This window comes from Onychomys torridus, chromosome 12, assembly GCF_903995425.1.
Source record: "Onychomys torridus chromosome 12, mOncTor1.1, whole genome shotgun sequence".
Lineage (NCBI taxonomy): Eukaryota > Metazoa > Chordata > Mammalia > Rodentia > Cricetidae > Onychomys > Onychomys torridus.
Window position 1 is genome coordinate 18,170,165 of NC_050454.1, and position 22,957 is coordinate 18,193,121.

Consider the following 22,957-nt stretch of genomic DNA (forward strand, 5'->3'; position numbering starts at 1 on the left):
GTTAAGTGGGACCCAGGGGATGGCTCAGCTTGTGAAGTCTCTTGCCACCGTGCCTGACCTGATTTGATCCTGGAACCTCCAGGGTGGAAGGAAAGAACTGAGTCAGTGGGTTGTTCGCTGACATGCAAGCATGTCCACACAAATGAATTTTTAAAAGATGAGAGAGAGATAGAAAGATAGACAGGCAGAAAGACATTTGCTGAGGTATAGAAAAAAAAGAGGTTAAACAATGTTGTATCATGGACAGACATCTTAAGATGGGAGATAAGGGTGAAAAGGGATACTCATATACTCTTAGGAAGGCCAGCTTGATTCCAGTAGCTGTTCTGCAAAAATGTGAAAAGTTTAACTGGGTAAGTGGTCATTTGGTAATGATGCTTAAATGTAGGTCTGCAAAAGTGTTGATCAATGAGGATGTGAGAGGAAGAATTGCACTGTATAGGTGAATGGTACTGTCCATAAAGGTTTCCTTACATGTCATGTAATTCAGGAAAATTCAGCCTTTTAATTAATGCAATTGAAATTCATTAAATGCTAGGGCTAGTTTTGTCACGACGAAGAAAAGGATTTTTTTGTGTTTCTTGTTCTCAGCGTTCTCCATCTGCTTTTCTAACCCTCAGAAGTTAGAAAGTGTCTTTGTTAAGCTTGAGTTATGCTCAGTTTGCGATCCACCCTGTTAGACGTACTTCAGATGTAGGCATTTTACTTGCCTTGTGGACTCCCTGAAAGTTGGTTTAAAGTAGTTTCTGGTGGGGAAATTAATAGTTTATAGTAGATTTGATTGCCTTCCATTTCAGTGTGTCACCAGATCAATGTATTAGAGCTTGCAAAATACCAATAAAGGATATTTTTAAAATAGTGTTACTTAATTATTAAGTTATGTACTTAGAAAACCACTTACTTAATTGGTTTCTTTTGTTGTTGTTAATTAACATAACTATTCAACAGACCCATGATACTGTCTCACTTTAATCTTAAATCTAGGTATATTAATTGCAAATAACTTTAGATTACTTGAGACCTAGTATCAAAGTTGTTCTTTAGTATTCATGGCTTACCAGCTTTTAGATTATATTTTGCCTATGATCAAAAAATTGTGTCAGTTTCATAGGCTTACAATGGAAGCTAGTGGGGGTGGCTGTTTGGAAGAGCCACAAGATTTGTTCTGTGTTCCTATAAATAATTTTCCACTACCTATAATCATAAGAAGTGGGCTTTGTATATTGCTTGGTTGGGTGCAGGATACAGCAGTGTTGGTGAGAGGTGACACTGAGAAGCAGCTTTAACTGCCGGTCTTGGTGTGTATGTGCTTGTTCATAAGCGGCTATTCTGAACGGCCTCACGTTCAGCCCTAGCACTTAACTCCAGGTGGGATTTTATAGCCAAAGTCTTAGAAAATTGTCTCTGTTATCTAAGTTTCCCAAATGCAAATTTATTTTGACTAATTCTTCATTTAAGGATTTGTTTGCATTTGTTCAACACTGCAGAGACTTTTTGGGGAAAATGATTTTTTATGATAGTTTTTTTCCTATGGACTAGAAATTGTGATAAGTGTCTGTTTGAATTTAAGAAAACATGTTGCTGCACAGGTGAGGTAGTATTTGAAGTACTCAAAAGTTCATGTCAGTGTTTTGGTTCATTTGATTTTTTTCTTTTTTCTTTTTCTTTCATTTTTTTTCTTTTTTTCTTTTTTCTTTTGCTTTGTTTCATTTTGTTTTGTTTTTATTATTATTTTTTTATTTTAGTTTTTAAAGGGGTGTCTGTGGCCTTGCTGCATACTTGGCTGGCCATATTTAGTCTGCATACTAATTGTTAGTTTGCCCAATTGATTCTTATTTTATGCTGTTAGTTTTTTTGGTATGATTTTCTATTTTTGTCCACCTGGTTGTGTTTTAAGATTTTTATTCTGATGGGCTGGATTTTAATCCCATGCACTAAATTTTAGTCTGCAGACTAAAAGTAATCCGCGGATTATTTATTTTTTGCAAAATATTTAATTCCCCCACTGGAAACTATCCTGAAAGAATGTTACATTCTCTTAGCTTAGTCAAGGGAGTTCACAGCTACTGGTGAGTCCTGCCAATTTTGTGTTCTCAATACCTAGACACAATAGACCCAATAGACCCTGCCCCCTCCCTTGCATACTTGGCTCCGTTTTGCCTAGGTGTTGGTGTGCATTATTCTGCATGTCACCTGTAACTGTGACTGTCCCTTAGTTGTTTGGTTTATTGTATGAACTTTTGTTTAGCTTTTGGTGGGTGAATTGGGCATATTTGCAGATGAAGCTGTGTTGAATTTGTACTACTCAAAGATAAAAGATTTTTTTTCAGTGAGTTTTTGCAAAAAGGAAAGAATGCTCTATATTTATTTTTTTCTAAGTCATGGGTGCAAGGGTATGAGGGGGCAAAACCCACAATAGAAAAAAGTAAGTTCATACCCGCACTCCTGAGGTGATATGTCAGTTTCCTGAAGAGTCCTAATATAATGAGACTGTCAGTAAATAAATATCTTCTAGCAGGGAAGTCAATCCAAAAAAGGAGAATAATCCGCGGTGGCCTGATTCTTTCTTAGCTCACATAAATTAGAAGTATCTGGCTTGAAATTTATAGTAATATAAATTAAATATACTTAATATTTCTCTCATGACCAATAATTTAGCCAAAAAAAAATGTTTATACTGTGTAACTGGAACAAAATAATTGTGAAATTCTAGCATATTGGGAACATACATTTTAAAGCAGGCCAATGTGCCCCCTCCCAGCCATGTCTATGGATGATGAGTCCAGGTCATAGAAGACCACTTTACTTTGGGAACTTTACTTCTAGATTTCATTTTGATTTTAACTTATTTTGGTTTTGTATTTTTTTAATAAACACACTGGCATTGGAACATAATAAACTAAAACAGAAATGTTTCTTTACTGTGCCTCACCATTGCACAAATCAAAAAGATTTTTTTGCATACACTTGTGATGAAATAATTTTTAAAATTTGGACTTGCTACTGTGGAGACGAATGCTTGAAGTTTATAACTGTATAAACATTTACTATGTCCCCTACACCATGGATTTCTTATAACATTGGATATATTTTTCCTTGCTGGACTATTCTCTTTTGCATTGACTTCCCCTGTTTGGATTATTTCACTGCATTATCACCTTTAGGATTCGTCAGGAACAGGACATTTCACCCCAGGAGTACGGGTATGTACTTTTTTTTTTTTTTTTTTTAAACTTTAGGTCAGTTTCATAACATTAGGGAAAATGTTTCTTGGAAAGGCTGAACAACTGTTCATTCTTGAAATGTGCTAATGAAAACAATGTGGGGAGATGGTTTCTGGTTTTGTACTGTTTGGTATAGGTTTTCATATAGTATATTTAGTTTGTCAGCATCCATTGACATCTAGATTGAAGTTTATGAATTAAGGGAATTTTAATTATTCTTAGATGCAACCAAAGGTTGTGTACGCTGTTTCAGTGAGTAAGGAATGGCATGGAAGTAGAAGCTTGATTAGAAACTGTTTCAGTAGCTGTTGGTCCCCTTCCTTTAGAAGAGCTAGTGTCTAGTCCTGGCTATTTACTCTGGAAGTTGCATGCTGTCACACCCCTTATTATGGTCAGAAATCTGAATTCCAAGAGATACTAGGTTTTGATTCACCTTCCCACTTAACCTTTATCCACAGGGTACTGAACTAAGGCTTTTCTCATAAGGAATCTCAAAAAAATTAAAGTAAATGAATACTTTTTTAAAGGCAGGTTAACTCTATTCTAATAAAGACTTTTGGCATAGGTTATTTTTAACTCTCTGGATCCTCAAGTTAAGGATTCCTTCACAGAATAAGCTAAGATAAATGCCTTAGTACCCAAGTGGTAGATGATTCCTTGTAGCTAGTAAAATACCGAAAAAGATACAGGGAATGGATTTTTTTAAATAGTCCAAAATAAGTCCAGAATTCTAATTTATTAAGACTTTCAAAGAAAGACTTTCGCAAATACAGCATGGTTTAGTTTGCTTGATTTGTTTTTGCTATTTGTAGTTTTGCTTTTTGTTTTGTTTTGTTTTTTTCTCAGAGCTGAGGACCAAACCCAGGACCTTGTGCTTGCTAGGCAAGTGCTCTACCACTGAGCTAAATCCCAACCCCTTTTTTTGTTTTTTGTTTTCAAAACAGGTTTTTTTTCTGTGTTGCCCTGGCTTCCCTGGAACTCCATAGACCAGGCTGGCCTGAAACTCACAGAGATCCACCTGCTCCTGCCTCCTGAGTGCTGGGATCAAAGGCGTGTGCTGCCACAGCCCAGCTGCTTGTTTGTATAAAGGCAAAGCTTTACAGTGTGCCCTGCTGGCCTCAAATTCACTGTGTAATCCAGGCTGGTCTCAAACTCACAGACCTGCTGATGCCTCCCAGGTGCCAGATTAAAAGCATGGGTCACCATGCACAGTTAAACATGAACTTTTAAATTTAAAATAACTTACTGTCTATGTCTCCTGCTCCTGAATTTTTGCAAGAGTTATTTTTACATTCAAGTGCTGTCTTAATTCTACTCACCTAATATCATGAGTGGTGCCAGGACATTTGGCATTAGCTAACAAGTAACTCCATATACTGTCAAGTAGATATAAACTGCCAATAATTTTAGTATTTTTCTTGTTGTTTGGAATCAGGGTCTTACTATGTAGCCCAGGCTATCCTAGAACTTACTATGAAGCCCTAACCTCACAAAGAATTGCCTGCCTAATTTTGATATTTTTATGGCAATTTCTACTGTTTTTCTTTTTTGCATTCTGGATTTGATTGGCACTTAGAAATGAGGGAGAGGGTAGTGACCAAAAATGGTGGTGAAACAAAACTTGTTAAGTTGTGTATCAGCTTTGAGATTCCCTTGGCTAAGGCAAATTATAGTACTTAAAAGCATAACAACAAGGCAGTTGTGACCTTGCAGAGTGCTTTCTAAAATAACCAGTTGACCAAGCCTCAAAATTAACCAAGCTTCAACATAAATTCTTAAGATCCTCTCCAAGGCACTTTCTCAATTTCTGTGGAAAATAATCTATTTCTATAGTAAACTATATTTTTTTAAAGATTTATTTATTTATTTATTGTGTATACAGTGTTCTGCCTGCATGTTTGCCTGCAGGCCAGCAGAGGGCACCAGATCTCATTACAGATGGTTGTGAGCCACCATGTGGTTGCTGGGAATTGAACTCAGAACTTGTGGAAGAGCAGCCAGTGCTCTTAATCTCTGAGCCATCTCTCCAGATCCTGTAAACTGTATTTTTTTTTTTTTAAAGGGGAAAGAAAGCAGCCCCTCCAGTTACCATTGATTTTCAGAAAGAGGCTCATGAGTCTCTTGACTGTTAACAACCCACGTGGTGATAACAAGTTCTCTTGCCTTCAGCCCAAGTGATATGAACCACTCATAGAAACCTTAGCCTCCCAGAGCCCTTCATGGCCTTTGTGTCCTCTTCACCAACCCGCCTTTGCTTATGTGTTCTTTCTATCGAGGAATATGTTCTTTTTCTTTCCTTTCAAAGGTTCTCTGTCCCATCTGTTCATACTTAATGGTTTTCCCTTTTGTTTTTTAAGTTTAACTAGCTGTAATTTAGAATAAAGTCTATGTTCATCATTATATATGCTGATTCTTTTTAAAACACAGTCTGTTTTATAAAACTGTCTGTTCTTTTAAGCATATCAGTTTAATTAGTATTGCTTCAATGTAGACTTCAGTTGACCTTTCTGTAAATTAACGGCTCTTACTGAAAACACAAGTTCTTCTTGCCCCATTGAAAACTCTAGTCTATTCCTGAAAGAAATTAAATTGAGAATGATCTGTCCAACTGTGTAAGAGACCAATGCCAGACATTTTCAGGAACTCTTAAGAATTCCAGAGTCTTTGAATAATGAATGCTCTATGTCTCAAGAAGATAATCTAGACCATTAGCGTTTTTTCAGTTAGAACAACAGCTTTTCTTCTCTTTTTTAAAAAGTACCAGCTGAAGTATTTAATAAATACTTATTGAAAAGATAAGATCTGAAGAGTGCTGTCCGTGTTGGCAGACAATTGTTCTGCCGACATGAGAACCAGACGGCACAGCAGTAAACACTTTCAATTAAAAAGTAGTCTTGTAGTTGTGCTTGCCTCCAAATGTCAGCTTTTTATATGTCTATAGTAGTTTATAGGCGCGCTTAATTCATTATGTTACTTTATGCTTAAGAGGTGGGGTATCCTCTGAGTTTTTCTTGCATAATTTTTTATTAGCAAGTAGTTCATCCCACTGTGGCATGTCACATGCAGTTAACTTGTTAATTCTAGATTTTGTAACCATGTTTTTATACAGTGGTAATTAACTCGGTACTCAAAGGAATTTTTTTGATAGGCTCTTACAGTAGAACTCAGTTGTTCTCTTTTTGTCTTTTCAGGTCTTCCGGCCCCGAACTCCACCAGAGGCGATAGCACTGTGTAGCCGTCTCCTGGAGTATACACCAACCGCCCGATTAACACCACTGGAAGCTTGTGCACATTCGTTTTTTGATGAATTACGGGACCCAAATGTCAAACTACCAAATGGGCGAGACACACCTGCACTCTTCAACTTTACCACTCAAGGTAATTCCAGACACTTGACCTGTCCTCCGTAAGTCTCCAGCCTTCGAATGTTTGGGCCCCTGTTGGTAGCTGTTTGGGAGAGTGTTAGGAGGTGTTGGAGAAGTATGTTACTGGGGGTGGACTGTGAGGTTTCATTCCCAGTGTGCTCTCTGCTTCCTGTTTGTGGTTTGAGATGTGAGCTCTCCACAGCTGCGCCAACTGCCTGCCGCCTCCCCTCTGCTCTCATGGACTCTAATTAAACTCTGGAACCATAAGCCCAAAATAAACTCTTTGTTCCTATTGGTTGCTGTGGTCATGATGTGTTGACACAGCAATAGAAAAGTAACTAAAGCACTGGGTAAATGGGTGTGAAGTGACACTTTGTTAGTCATGATCTGGAGACAGAAGTGGTCATAGTAAGTACTTGGGGAAGAAAGAAATGCCTGTAGCTTATCACACCATTATTGTGTGTTTGAACAGAGGGGTGACAGATGAAAATTTGCAAACAGTCATAGTCTGACCATTTTTGAGTCCGTTATCATCATGGTGGGGAGTATGGCCCTGTGCAGGCAGACCTGGTGCTGGAGAATAGACTAAGAGGTTCACAGCGTGGTCTTCAGGCAGCAGGAAGAGAGAGACGCCGGGCCTGGCTTGGGCTTCTGAAACCTCAGAGTGACACACCTCTCCAAAGAGGCCACACCTCCGTGTCCTTCTCAAGCAGGGCCACTCCCTGATGGCCAAACATTCAAATATATGAGCCTATGGGAACCATTCTTACTCAAACCACACATGTATTTCTGTAAACTCAATGATCCTGTAAAACAGAAGTCCTACAAACTTGGAACTTACATGAGAGAAATGGAGAATTTCCTGTCCCTTCTGGACTTGGCCCCATTGCTGCTGAGCAAACACTAAAAGGCAGCTGAGTTCACTCATTCCTTGGTGGCTTCTGAGAAATCTAAAGACAGCCATCATCTCCCCACCATTTTAGTGTTGTTCACTTCCTTCCTCCCTGATCAAGACTCCAAGGCATTCTTCCATTTTTTTTAACTCCCCTCCTCTAATGGTTTCTCCCCCCAAACTAAACACGAATGTTTATAATTCCCTATCAATACAACATGAGAAGGAAGTAATGAGTATATTGACTGAGTGGTAAGGACTCAACAGGCTAGGAAGTATATGAGGACGATGGGGAGCCTCTGTAACCAAGAAAGAAACATTCATTTATTGAATGTGGGGGGTCCATTTTAAAGCTACTAACACACTTCAACTTCCTTTTTTCCAAGCTCTATAATTCAAATGTTTCTTTGAATACTCTACCCTCCAACTCGTTACTGTTATGCTTAACATGGGGGTGATGAGGATCCCAAACATTTCAGAGTCTCAGATCAGCTTTCAACAGAGTTAACAGTCTTGGGACATAGGAATACTCTTTTAAATGTGGTTTAAGACTCCATCAGCACAGATGGTACTCACATAATGTTGACAGTTTTAAACTAAGCCATACAAGCCATTACTGTTCACTCAAATCTCACATTTATTTCATGTATTCTTCCACATTCAATTTAGAATAATATAAGTACAAAGTGAAAATATTCATCTTCAAATAAAGGAAATGTCTCTTTCTTGGTCACAGAAGGCTCACCATCTCCTTAATATATCATATAAAGGATGATCTTATAAAGAAAATAAATGTATGTTCTTTCTGCAGATTACAGAGTTGAAAATGATAGCAAAAAATTAGGGCAACTGTACATATAGGCTGCATAAAGTTATTGGTGAATCAGTGAGAGCCTAGTTAACTCAGGAGCAGGTTGTTTCTCTGTGTGTCAATCCCCGTGGCTGGAAGTATCAGGAGAAGGCTGCATAGCTCCAGGGGTCATTGATAGGTTAAGCTAGAATGTTAACTGACCTCTTCTTAGTTCTCTTGACAAAGGAAAATTTATTTTTGTTCCATATTGCTTTGGTTTTCACCAATAGCAATGCATGTAAAGAAAATGGTGGAAACAGAAGAAATACAGAGAAAACTAAAGGCAGAACCCTTAAATGATCAGTTAGTCTTCATCACGTTGTAACATACTGTGTGTGTGTAGTTCTCAGTTTCTAATACATTGATAATCCTTGAGTATAAAACATTCTATTAAGATTTCTAATGCATTTGTTAACTTTGATATGTTTTAATTATATTTCATAGGACTATATGTAGCAATTTTGCTTTTAATTTTATTTCATGAATATTAGTATTTTGCCTGCATGTTTATCTGTGTATAGCTTGTATGTCTGGTGCCTGCAGAAGTCAGAAGGGGTGTGGGATTCCCTGGAACTAAAGTTACAGATAATTGTGTGCTGCTATGTGGGTGCTGGCAATCTGGGTCCTTTGGAAGAGCAGTAAGTACTCTTAATTACTAAGCCACCTTTCCAGCCCCAGAATTTTTATTTTTTATTCATCGAATCCCATAAAACAATTATTGGAAAATTTGTACTTTTTGTATCGGTGGTTTTTTTTGGTTTTTTTGTTTTTTTTTTTTTTAATTTAATTTTACATAGCAGCCATGGGTTCCCCTGTCCTCCCTCCTCCCACCCCCGTGTTTTTTTAATTAATAAAAAACAGTTGTTGGTTTTTGTTTCTTGTGTAGCTGGATTTTTTTCCAGTCCCACTTGGGCCTGCAGCCACTCCAAGTAAACACACAGAGACTTATATTGTATGGCCGTTGCAGGCTTCTTGCTATCTAGTTCTTATATCTTAAATTAACCCATTTCTGTTAATCTATAAGTTGCCACGTGGCTTACCAGTACTTTACATCTTACTTCTCATAGCAGTGGCTGGCAGCGTCTCCTAACTTAGTCTTCCACTTTCCAGAATTCTCCTCTCTGCTTATCCCGCCTATACTATATTAGGAAATATTGGCTACTGGCCAATCAGCTTTTGATTTATCAATCAATCAGAGCAACACATTCACAGCATACAGAAAGACATCCCTAAGATATTGTTTTGTTTTTGTTTTTTGCCATGAAATGTTTTTGGTTATAGCACCTGAATATTTTATTTAAGGCACTTTCAAAATTTGAGGACAACTGAAAAGTCTATGATGCCCATTTTCAAGTTGTATTTTATTTTGGACTGTAAGTATATATTTATTGTCTGTATAGTATAATTGCTAGTAGAGTACTTTTTTGTTTTTGTTTTATTTGTTTTGTTTTTTTCGAGACATGGTTTCTCTGTGTAACAGTCCTACCTGTCCTGGAACTTGCTTTGTAGACCAGGATTGGCACCTCTAACTCACAGAAATCCACCTGCCTCTGCTCCTGACTGCTGGGATTAAAGGCGTGCACTACCACTGCCCAGCCACTGGAGTACTTTTTAAAGTGATGTATAAGGGCCATGTGGCCTCCAGCTAGTTGCAAAAGTGGCTTTATATTAGGAACTCTAAATGTTAGATTTCTTTCCATCTTTTTAAACTGTTCATGACAAGCCAGCACTGATCGAGATTTTGTTCACATCAGCTTTTCCAAAGATTAAATATTTTTGTAATTAAAAACAAACTAACAAAACCCCTAGTCAGATATGTGCCAAATACATACATATAAATTCTGACTAATTCTTACGACAGGTAGATTTGAAAGAATAGTTCTCACTGTCTCCAAACATATTTAGTACATATTCTTCACTGTGTGTGTGTGTGTGTGTGTGTGTGTGTGTGTGTGTGTGTAAAGTGAAATACTACTTAAACTTCTTATTTGATTAGATTTCAGAATCCATACTCAAGTTTACACCATTCTTTGCTGTTTTGAAGTAATTCATTTGATTCTTAACTCAGCAGTGAGAATCATCTATTACTACTAATAAAATAAAAATTAAAAGTTACCAATTCAACAAATCCCTGAAGTTTTTCTTTTCTTTTCTTTTTTTTTTAATTTTAAACCAAGATGAAATTTATGAAGGATTTCTTTTTTAAAAAGCAAGCAATGGAGGGCTGGAGAGATGGCTCAGCAGTTAGGAGCACTGGCTGCTCTTCCAGACATCCTGAGTTCAACTCCCAGCAACCACATGGCAGCTCACTACCATCTATAATGGGATCTGATGCCCCCTTCTGGCCTGCAGGCATACATTCAGATAGAGCACTCATACATAAAATACATAAATAAGTAAAAAATTTAAAAAAGCAAACAGCATAGGATCATCTGTATATTCCTCATGCTGAGCATCTAACTAAAACCTTTATCAACTTCCAGAACATTTTCTTTGCTCCCCAAGAAAATCATGTCCTCGTTGAGCATGAATTTCCCTTTAGTCTCTTTACCCCTAGCAGCAGCTAATTTGCTTTTTGTCTTCATGGATTTACCCACTTGGGATAGTTCATATAATGGAACCTCACACCGTGTGACCCTTCATACCTGATTTCTTTTACTTAACCTGTTTGCATCTGTAGAGCATGTATTTATTGGTCCTTCATTCCTTCCTGAGGATGAACAGTGTTCCATTGTGTGGCTGTGTACTATGTTTTTTACATAGGCATTCATCTGTGATGGGCTCTTGGGTACTGTTGTGACAGTTTATATGCAAATACTTACTTGAATACTTGGGACACTACTTGGTCACATGATAATTCTCTTTAGAGAAACTTGCACTCTATTTCCACAACTAAACATCTTAGGGTCTGTACCTGCAGGGTAGAGGAGTTGGAATTCCCCCACAGGTGTGTTTTTGTGTTCCTAATGGACGTGAAATGGTATCTTAACCTGTTTATCACACTGTAATGAGTCAAAATTCAATAAATGCTATTAGCTATTTGCTGTGTCCTTCATACTTAGAGACTTGGACCTGACTAGGGTATTGAGGGAATGAAGAAAAGATAGACAGACAGATGGACACATGGAGTGAATCTGGGATCACATGGTCTGGGCTCTTGGCTGGAGTGATCTCAGCAACCTGGAAGCTCAGCATTTTTATTCTATAGAGGTGAACAGAGAAGCAGGGTTACTGCATACAGCTGAAAAAGGGGTTGGGTTATTACATACAGATATAACAAGGACACAGGGTTTATGATATACAGCTGGGTCAGACAGGTTTAGCTTGGTAAAACGGCCTCTGTAGGAGAAGGGGGAGAAAACACTGGTGGGCATTTCTGCACACACTATCAACATCCATACATAGACCAGAAGGGAAGGCTTTGCGCTTTTCCTGTGAGCCTCATCCTGAGATGGGTGGGATTTGCTTTGCCATTCTTTCATGGGTCTGAGGCTCTGGGATCCTTGACTTGGCCAGCTTACATCAACAACACATTCATCCTGGGCTTCCTCCACTCCTTGTATCTGTTCTCTTATAAAATTGCAACCATAAACCTGAAGTAAATTGCTTTGTACTTTAGAATATGGCCTTGAAAATACTGAAGGACTTTCATGAGCCAGTCACTTTTAAATACCATTAGCTAGTAGAATCAACTGCCCTTTAGCAGTTTCCAAACTTGGGCTGAGAATATAGCTCGGCTGGTAAAGTGCTTGACATATACCAATGAGGACTGAGTTTGATCTCCAGAACCCACATTAAAAAGAAAGTCAAGACTAGTGGTGTACACTCATAATCCCAAGGTAGAATGGCACCCATGATTTTCCTGTGGCCTTTATGTGTGTGTGTGTGTGTGCACACGCGCGCGCGCACACACACACACACACACACACACACACACACACACACACGTTCATATGCACCTGTACACGCATGCACACTCACATGTGCACACATAAATCCTGCAGTTTGTTATACTGCTTAGCTTTGGTGCATCTCTTTTAAAACAAACTCCATCTCAAGAAGACTAATATAGTTCAAGCTTTAACTATACACACATCTAATATTCAAATTTTTTTCCAAAATTGAATATTTTATTTTGGTGTTGAAAACTGTTTTACTTGCCCTGTATCAAATATGAACATGACTCTACATGGTCTGAGTATGGATGTTTTTCAGAGTTTGAAGAATACATGTCCTAGTTTCTTTTCCTACTGTGATAAAATACCTTGACAAAGGCAATGTCAGGGAGAAGGGTTCCATTTGACTTGGAACTCCAAGTGGGTCCTCATGGCAGGGAGGGCAGGGTGACAAGAGCTTGAAGCAGCTAGTCATGTCCACAGTCTGGAGTAGAGAGAGTGAATTCAACTACTTAGCTCAGTTCAACCCTGGTACAGTCCAGGACCCAAACCCAGGGGAAGGTCTTCTCAAATCAGTTTACATAATTAAAATTCCTCACAGGTGTGTCCACAGTTCTACCACAGCTAGACTGTCCCTCATCAAAGATCTCTTCCCAAGTAACTCTAGGTCATATCAAGTTGACAGTTAAAACTAACCACTATACACGTGTATTTGGATATAATATGCATAGATGAATCATTGGTGTTTTGTGGCTCTATGACTATCAGAAAATTATACAGGAGCCTTTGTATCCTTTCAAATATACTCCACAGATATATCCTCAGACTAAATATATTAAGATGCACTTTGTGGTGTGTGTGTGTGTGTGTGTGTGTGTGTGTGTGTGTGTGTGTGTGTGTTTCAAAATTCCTGTCAGCCATCCCAAAAGTGCACTGTTAAAATATAGGAGTGCTTTCTCCCAGTACTTCTAAATCACCATTTCTGCATAAGAACATGGAATTACTGGATGCCTTTCTGTTTGATATTCTGTATTCTACTTTTGAAGGAGAGTTTCCAGGTGGTGGTGGTGGTCTTGTTTGTGAATCATAGATATTTATCTTGGATATGTGTGTGTGTGCATGTGTTTGTATGTATGTATATATAGTTGTGTAAGTGAACTTTAAATCCAGACTTCTTAAGAGTAATTAGTAATTAATGGGTGATCAGAATAGAACTATGTAATCCAAGAGGTTGAAGAAGGAGGCATAACGCTCCACTTGATTATGCAGTAGAGAGCATCCAGATAGCTACTGTTGGTGAAGGAATTGTGAATAAAAAGCAAGGTTTTGCTGGTAGCAATGTAAGTCACTTCTTAGCCTGGCTAAGCTGAGTGTGTGCACACACTAAGCAGGCAATCCGAGAAGAGAAGGGAGTAAAGGGGACCCGGGCAGCCTGGGCTATGGGGAAAGCAAGCCAGGAGAGCTCCGGCCCAGTGTGTTTGAGGGTTTAGCTCTGTCAGCGTTCTTCATACCACATCCCTTAGTCATCCTTTCCTCTCGGGTCCTGGGAGGTGAACATGGGGGAACTTGAATTGGAAAGTGCTGCCATCCTAATAGCTGTGAGTCCCTTTCTGAACTGCCTTTTTGTTCATGGGACCATTTCTCCTCTCCTCTCCTCTCCTCCTCTCCTCTCCTCTCCTCTCCTCTTTTCTTTTCTTTTCTTTTCTTTTCTTTTCTTTTCTTTTCTTTTCTTTTCTTTTTGTTTCTGAGAAGACAGGGTTTCTCTGTGTAGCCCTGACTATCCTGGAACTCTCTCTGTAGACCAGGCTGGCTCCTGCCTCCTAAGTACTGGGATTAAAGGCATTCACCACCACCACCCACCTAACCATTTCTATTTTCTGTTGATCCAACAAAAACGATTACCTCGGGCTGGAGAGATGGCTCAGAGGTTAAGAGCACTGACTGCGCTTCCAGAGGTCCTGAGTTCAATTCCCAGCAACCACATGGTGGCTCACAACCATCTGTAATGAGATCTGGTGCCCTCTTCTGGCCTGCAGGCAGAACACTGTATGATTAATAAATAAATCTTTAAAAAAAAAAAAAAAAAAAGATTACCTCTATGTCTCTACTTGGAGACTTGGCGTACTGTTTCATGTCCTATATAACTAGATGAATGAGTACATGATTGAGTGGGTTTTATTTATTTATTTATTTATTTATTTATTTATTCATTCATTCATTCATTCATTCATTTTTACTTTATAATTTAGGAGATTTTACTTGAGATAGCAAGTTTAAATTTCTTTTATGTTACTGAAGAATAACTACCACATACTACATTAATCAGCCATACCAGATCCCATTGCTGGCCCAGTTAAACTTGCTGGCTTCAAGGAACAGTGTAGGATCTTCCTGTTCCTCAGTGGGAACTACACACTCCTTACACCCTAACTAGGTCACAGCTTCCCAAAGAAAGACTTCTGTCTACCGAGCTGGTAAAGGTTCTCACTGGCTGAACAATGAGTCTTCTTTCTGCCTTTTAAGCTTTTTTCTCCCTTTAATTTTTCACAAATCTTGGTATCAGTTTATTGCTTTAGTTAGAATATAGTCTTATTTAGAATCTTAATTTGGTACAAAATTAGTATTTAGTTGCGAGCCTGTGAATAAGTCACTGTTGGCGGCAAAAGATTGTGACCCTCAAACCTTTTTAAACTGTTGCATCAAAACACTTGGCTTTCTCCCAGCTTGAAGAAAGATGATCAGGATTAAAAGAAAACCTCGAACTACTTAATGGGTTTGGGGTTTCCTTTATTCAAGTTTTCAGTTAATACCACTTATTAACTGAATAAGTTCAGAGGATAATGTCTTCCTGTAGATAGCGTGAGCACATACTTAGTAACCCAAAGCACAACACTTAGGAGAGGGAAAGGGGAGTTCACACATTACATGCTAGAGTGCCGGTGTGACAGGGTTCTTCCTAGCAAGCTGGAAGGACAGTCACACTTGATGCTAACTCCAATCATACATGCAAGTTCACCACGGCTTACCATGTATAGTGTTGATATCATCAGCTTCACTTTATCTTAAACATGATTTAAGACATAATAGAAGTTGATTTTTCACAAGAAGATAGTCTCTATAACATTGGCAGAAATAACCTTAGTTTTAGGTTAAAAATTTTTCAAACTTTTCAACAATAATCTTTTAAGGAATGTAAAATGGGGTGAAGATGCTTTTATTTCCAGTGGTCCTACTTGACTGCCTTTCTGTTCAGGTGACCATTTCTGTTTGATGTTGCTCTTAAGTTCTGCTCCTCGAGCACTTACGAGCTACAGAGTGACAGGGTGAATGGTGGGAGTTTCATACCCGTCATTGTGAAATGTTTCGGAAGACACATTTAGCTCTTAAGCATCGGTTTTGTGTCACAGGCTCTTCCTCTGACTTGATGACTGCCTCCCTGGTGCAGGCATCACTGTTTTAGTGCATTTTTACATACAGGAGCTGGGTGTAGAGAGTGGGGATCACACTCTAACTTTTGCTTCCTTTTCTCTAGAACTGTCAAGCAATCCACCTCTGGCCACCATCCTTATCCCTCCCCATGCTCGGATTCAAGCCGCTGCTTCCACCCCTACGAACGCCACAGCAGCCTCAGGTGAGTACAGCAGAGCTCTCTGACTCGTTTTTTCTAACATGCCGATTTGTAAAAAGGACACAGTCATCTCTGTTTCCTGTGGTAAGTATGAACATTTAATTCTCCAAGTGTCAAAAACAAATCAGTCAAATGAATGAAAGAGTAAAATACTGCTTTCGACCTAAAACATAAAACAGCAACCCGCAAGTACTGTAAACACATACATATGCATTTTACACATAAGGTACATCCTGATTTCTTAGTGTAAGGTGTTTAAAGGAGAAAATAGGCCTTACGAATGTAACGTTGTGGAGAATACTTCGCTTTAGTTCTAACTTCCAGATATAAATTGCATTAATACCTTAAATTGGCAGATTTTTAAGAAGTATGACTATAAGTTAATATACTCTTAAATCATTCCAAGGGCTAGAAGTGCAATGAAGATACATTTAATTTTATATCAGAATGCATTTAGACCGTCTCCTCCTCACTTCCCCCACCTCACCCCAGAAAACCTCATTAACGATCCCCAGGTTATAGCTAGACCATAGAATGGTTTCTGGTTCCTGAGCTACCTGGCCTTGGACTTGGGAAACATTAACAAGTGGTACAGTTGACACCTCCTTCTCAAAACAAACAAGGAAAGCTCACCAAGTGGCGGAGCTGCCTTTTACCACATTGTCAGTAGCAGAGAATGAGAACATTTTTGGCCTGAGGACATTTATGCTACAGGAGATCAGATGTTTTTGTTTGTTTTGGTCGGTGATAGAAGTCTTTCATGAGTAGTTAGATTTAGCACTCAGAGTAAAGACCAAATTATCTTCTCTAAAAGAGTTCTGTTTCTATCTGGTTTGAATCTCTTTTTTTTTTTTTTTTTTCTTTTGGTTTTTTGGGATTTCTCTCTGTAGTTTTGCGCCTTTCCTGGAACTCAGTCTGTAGACCAGGCTGGCCTCGAACTCACAGAAGTCTGCCTGGCTCTGCTTCTGAGTGCTGGGATTAAAGGCATGCACCACCACCACCACCCGGCCTGGTTTGAATCTTTAAAGTTAAGGATTCTGTTTACTCTGCCCTACCTTCCAGGAAATGTGTTTTCTTCAGCTTGTGAAACTTGAAGAAAGGCATTTGAACTTTGTTAGTTTCATGAGTGTGTTGATCACTCAGTCTGCAAAATGAGTAACAGTGTTCTCCTGGGGTAATTAGAGATAATTTTTTGCCAAAATATGCCTTAAAAATCTTGAATGTGAAAATACAATTTTAGCAGGTCATAGTGTGTACTCTGCAATCTCAGCGCTCCGGAAGCAGAGACAGGCTGAGCTCTGAGATTTGAGGCCAACCTGATCTACATAGCAAGTTTCAGGCTAGCCAGAGCTATCTAGTGAGACTCTTTCTCAAATAGACAAGAAACACAGTGGTTTTTTGTTTTGTTTTAATGCTGTTGCCTGTTTGTTTAGAACAAAGACAGAGTGGTTCAGTGAGCTATTAATAAACTTACTGCATCACTGACCATGTACATCAGATTGGTCATTGACAATGTGAAGTCGACCCGAGTGCTGTACTGACGTACTCACTCACTGAGCTAGTGTCCAGGAGGCTGAGTAGAGCTGGTGTAGACCAGGCGTGTCTAACCTGTACCCCAAAGGCTGCAGGCAATCCTGAGATAGTTATGATATGGCCCAACACACTTATAGATGACAACTTCATGTTAAAGTTTGGACAGCCTTGCTTTAGAATGTAAAAATGAGAATTATGGGCCAGAAAGATAGTTCAGCAGGTAAAAGTACTTGCCACCAAGCCTGGCGACCTCAGTTCAGTTCTAGGACCGTGTGTGGTAGAAGGAAAGAGCTGCCTCCTGAACACCATGACATAGATGTGAACACACACAAATACAAAGAAGTGGAAACTAGTCGAGAGTAGAAAACTTCGAAGAACTTTTTAAAGATTTGTCTATTTTTCGTGAGTGTTTTGCATGTATGTCTGTGTACCGTGTATATGCCTGGTGCCCAAAGGCCAGAAGAAGGTGTCTGATCCCCTGGAACTGGAGTAGTGGATGGTTGTGAGTTGCCTTGTGGGTGCTGGGAATGGAACCCAGGTCCTCTTCAAGAATAAATGCCCTTAACCACTGAGCCATTTCTCCTACTTCTAAAATAATTTTCTTAATGTGAGATGCTGAAATAATTAAGGATGTTTATTACTTAAGTTCTGAAATATGTTGTATTCTTGGAAAGAAGCCTGTTGTAACCTGGTCATACTGCTTTGGTACAGGTTATAATAATTTGCAAAATATATCGCTCTGTTATACATGGGTTTTATAGCTGTAAAAAACTGAAAAACTGGCATTGGACTTTGACCCTGAGAGTTTATGCCCATGTTGAGGTAAATCAGGACATGAGGAAGTTCATAGAGGAGCAGTAATTAAAATCAGAGTAAAGAAGCGCATGCGTGCTCAGCAGAGGGGGTTGCATACATCACTCTGAGTTCCCTAGTGGTGAAATCAGCATCACCAGTAGTTAAGAGTTCCCACTGTTGGTTGGACACGAAGCTCATTGGCTTAGGAGGAGTGTTTCTGTTCCTGCAGTTTCTCCTTCCAGTCCTCAGACTTGGTACTGGTGGAAATGGCAGTCAGTGAAGTTCTCATCATTTTTTCAAACAGTAAATGTGTCCTATGAACACTCTCTTAAAGCACTTCCCGTGTGAGCCAACAGTGTGATACCACAAAGAATAGAATTTTCTAGGGGGCCAAATGAGTGTGCCTCAACATTGATGGCCACCAACAGATTAACTGTATGGCCTTAAAAAGCTGCCTCTGTTTAGTTTTGTTTTGTTTTGTTTTGTTTTGGGGTGTGTGTGTGTGTGTGTGTGTGTGTGTGTGTGTGTGTGTGTGTGTGTGTGTTTGACAGTGGGAGTAACATTCTTTAATGACCTTCACAGCACATGTTCTCTGTTTTGCTTGCCTTGGTCTCCGTGTCTGTAAAACAGCAAGCGTAGGACTGTGATTGTGTAGAGCAGTGAGAAGTAAGAAACACACAAACTCACATGTGTAGCCCCTTGGCCTCTCAGTGAAAGGAAAATGCCATTACTAATTCTGTGATTGTTTCTGCAAAGTAAAGACAAATGCAGTAATGTTTTTAAAAGTTCTGGATGTGGTGGCTCACACTGGTAATTCTAGCAATTGGCAGGCTGAAGCAGGAGGGTTGACATGAATGTTCAAGGCCAGAATGGGCTACATGAGTGAGTACCAGGCCCCCAGCACTTAAAAGCAAGACCTTATCTCAAAACGATACAGCATCCACACACGTGGAAGGCCAGTCTGTCTCTGTCTCCTCTTGATAAGTGGGAGCCCCTCTCCACACAGACATAGTGAAAGAGTGCCTTTAGGCATATGCAAAGCTCTCCTCATAAACCATTTCTGAGTCTGCTTCATGCTTCAAAGAGATAAACATTTAAACTGCAAAGCTCTAGGCTTAGATAGCTGAATCTAAAAAGTATTTTAAGTATTGTATTTTCAAAGTCAGAATTTCTAATCATCCAACCTAAACAATACCACCTAAATAAACCCTAGCATGTCCTGGGTTTAATGAATTAGAATATGAACCTCTAAGTTAGCACCATGGTTGGCCTTCTTGATTTAAGTCACTGTAATAGAAACTCTGTATCAAAAATAATTAACAGTTTTGAGGCTGAATCACTTTTAGTTTATAATGAAACCATACAAAACCACATCACCAAGAAGCAGATACTTGTCTTCAGCAGCTCAGGGATGAGCCTGTCAGTCATCTAAAAAGGTTTAGACACAAAAGTGAATTCAGAACTCAGGCATAATGTGTGTGTAATGTTTTGTTACGTTAGAGACTGTCAGTGTTGAAATTCCTCCCCAAAAACATTTTAGTTTTGTGTTTGTTTCAATTTTATTAATTTTCATATTACTTTCTCTTAAATTATATATAGAACTCTAAATTTCTTCCAGAGGTATCTGTGTGTTAGATTTTCTCAACACCTTCAGAAGATTGTCTCAGTCACCGTGTTTGGAACCTTTTATCTGGACCATCAATTCGAATTTACATACCAACTTCTTCAGAGATCATTTGATTGAGTATCAGATGAATTGAATGTGAGGGTAGTGGAGTATTTTAAGTAGACAGCTTTTCTTCTTCCTTGGGAATGTTAGTCTGATGAATACAGTTGACTTCAGTTCACCTCTTCATCATATACTGATACAGAGATGATCTATCTTAGGATTGTTCCAGTAACTGGAAACCTACTACTGTCAAAAAGAGCACATTCCATTTTTACATCACCATTATCAAGTGGACCCCTCCCACCCTAAAAGTGATGTCTATGTGGATCACGGGTGTGTTCTAAAGTGTCAAGGCATTTGGTTTTCTGTCACTTGTGTGTCACTTACACACTTCATAAATATGCCAATTTTTTTGTTTGCTTCTGTCTAAACAAACAGTATGTCAAAGGGGACAAGGCAGAGTCTGCTAGAGATAGATGAGCAACCAGGCAGGCAGGTCCTGCTGGAGATTAATCACCTCAGAGTGGTTGGTAACTGCTCTTATGTAATAGTCACTTACACATGACTCTCAGAACAACAACAAAGACCCTCAGGAAATTGCTGTTGTCAAGAAAATTCTCAGCCCTTGTCCATTAAAAAGAAAAGTAGCCATATCAGAGATGGAAATTAAACTCGTCCTGATTTGTTAGGAGAGCTAGAGTACGTGAAGTTTCTAGTGTCTTCAATATTTATTAAATGGGTTCTGGAATCCGCTTTAGAGTTGTTTCTCGTACTGTGGCTTCTGAGTTAGAAGACATTTAAAGTGTGTAATTTGCCCTTTTTTCAGGTTGCATTTTGTTGATTAGGATTCCGGTTTTCCTTTCCTGGTTGAAAACCTTTCTATGAAAAAGGGATTCATGATTTGAGTTGAATAAGGTCTCTCTTCTGTCATTTTACCTGGTCAGGGCGATGAATTTCTAGATCTTGCCTTGAAAGCTCTTGCTGTTTCCTGATCTGAACCAGTTCTGGCCTGACCGCTTAGGTTTACGTTCTTCTTTTCAGTTCTTTGACATGTGTGTCCTCTAAAACAGTGAGCCCATCCGAGCCTTTTCATTGATTCTTTTCCCCTTTCTTTACATTAAGAACATTTGTAATTATGTGTTCAAAGTTACAGGATGGTTTTAAATACCATCTCTTCTCTGTTACTAGCTCCTTTGAAAATTCTAGACTCAAGCTAACCTCTTCCCTAAACTGTTTGAAATCTATTTTGCTGGAGTCTACGTAAGTTTTAGACATACTGTATGGTCTCCTCTTTCATGCCAGAATTCCTCTCATCTTATACATCACTACCCATTTCTAGGTGGGTAAGAATGATCCAGAACAGTTCCTCTTGCTGTCTGTTTGGTAGTTGTTTTTGTGTGAATTCTGTTCACAGGCTGCTCTTGCATCTGGTCCCCTCCGGACTATCTCTGTGCCTGCTGCAGCATTTGCCCCTGGATGCCCTCCCCGTGTTGCCCTCCCTGATCCTGTCCTCCCCTGGATGCCCTCCCTGTGTTGCCCTCCCTGATCCTGTCCTCCCCTGGATGCCCTCCCTGTGTTGCCCTCCCTGATCCTGTCCTTCCCTGGTTTTCCCTATCTCAACTCAGAATTTTAGAAAATTGTGGGGCTGTATTAGGCTTTTTTTTTTTTCTCTCCACTAAGGATGCATAGTTAATTTGGGATATTTGTGCTTCCAGAAGTAACCACAGATAATGTTGTTTTGTGCCTTAGTCTGTATATGAGTAGCCAGAGAGATGTGCTTTTCTTTGAAATGGGCTCATGCTGTTTTGAGTGTGGAAGTATACTGCTATAGACACATACTGTGTTACTCAGTATATACTAAGTATTAAGTGCCTTTCTAAAGCTTTGTGGTAATTCACTTCATTTATTCCTTAGTTTTTTGGATTTTTTTGTTTTTGGTTTTGGTTTGTTTTTTTTTTTTTTTTTTTTTTTTTAAAGATTTATTTATTTACTATGTATATAGTATTCTGCCTGCATGTGTCCCTGTAGGCCAGAAGAGGGCACCAGATCTCATTGCAAGTGGTTGTGAGCCACCATGTAGTTGCTGGGAATTGAACACAGAACCTCTGGAAGAGCAGTTGGTGCTCTTAACCACTGAGCCATCTCTCTAGCCCCTATTCCTTAGTTTTAAACATTAGAGTTGTATTTAAGGATTGCTTGACTTTTTGTTGTTTTTGCTATTGTGAAAAATGCTTTGAAACTTATCTTTACATAAAGCCTTACTTAACTTTTTAAATGGTTTGGGGAGTAATGTTAAATAAAGGAATGAGGACTTTGATAGGTTTTAATACATACTGTCAAATCGCCTTCCACCAACCCTGTCCCCGTCTATACTTTCCATTGCAGTAAGTACTTCTTCATTTCCCGGCAAAGCAGGGGTGGTATATTTACGTACTTCTACATGTCACCAGTTTGGCAGCCAAATGTGTGTAGCTCTGCTGGATACATAGATTTTTTTTTTTTTTTAAACTATTGCGTTTTACAAACTCACACCAGTAAGTTTGTATGTACTGTGTGTTAGAGCTAGATTTCCTTCATAAACTTGTATTTATGAATAGCTAAAATGCAACCTGCTACCTGGGCACTTAGGAGGACCAGGAGTTTGAGGCCTGCTGGAGCTGTGTGAGATCCTGGCTCAGTCTGTAAAGTGAGACCTCCCTTTAGTCCCCAGACCCTTGGGATGCAGGCGTGGTGGTGCATGCTTCTGATGTAGTGCTAAGAAGGCAGAGTGAGAGGGTCCCTGGGACTTGCTAGTTGTTTATTCCAGGCCAGTGAGAGGCGCTGACCAAAAGGGGCTAGTTTGGTAGATAAGGATGCTTGTTAGGTTTAAAACTGAACCCTAAGCATGTCCTGTCCTCTTAAGTCAAGTGTTACCTAGGGATTTCTACCTCCTCCTAATTAGTTTAAAAATCTTGATTCAGCTGATGAATGTCCTGTAGGTCTAGACATTCCTCGTGTTTTTCAATTGTTCTTGCCTGAAGTTACCTGCTTCTATTTATTTATTTTTCTTCATTATTCCTAAATAAGAACTTTTAACTTAAAAATGAAAATATCACCCATAACCCC

The 22,957-nt window shown here is 39.1% G+C and overlaps 1 protein-coding gene across 2 annotated transcripts in view; it reads left to right on the top strand.

Annotated features, from left to right (window-relative positions):
* Gsk3b (glycogen synthase kinase 3 beta) overlaps positions 1-22,957 on the top strand; it is a 155,289-nt gene that overhangs the window by 122,435 nt on the left and 9,897 nt on the right. Inside the window, exons 9-11 of one of the 2 annotated variants that reach the window (XM_036203407.1) lie at positions 3,165-3,203; positions 6,416-6,602; positions 15,760-15,858. In XM_036203407.1, the coding sequence (XP_036059300.1) occupies positions 3,165-3,203; positions 6,416-6,602; positions 15,760-15,858 (325 nt within the window). The remainder of the gene's footprint in view (positions 1-3,164; positions 3,204-6,415; positions 6,603-15,759; positions 15,859-22,957) is intronic. The other variant, XM_036203408.1, reaches the window with a different exon arrangement.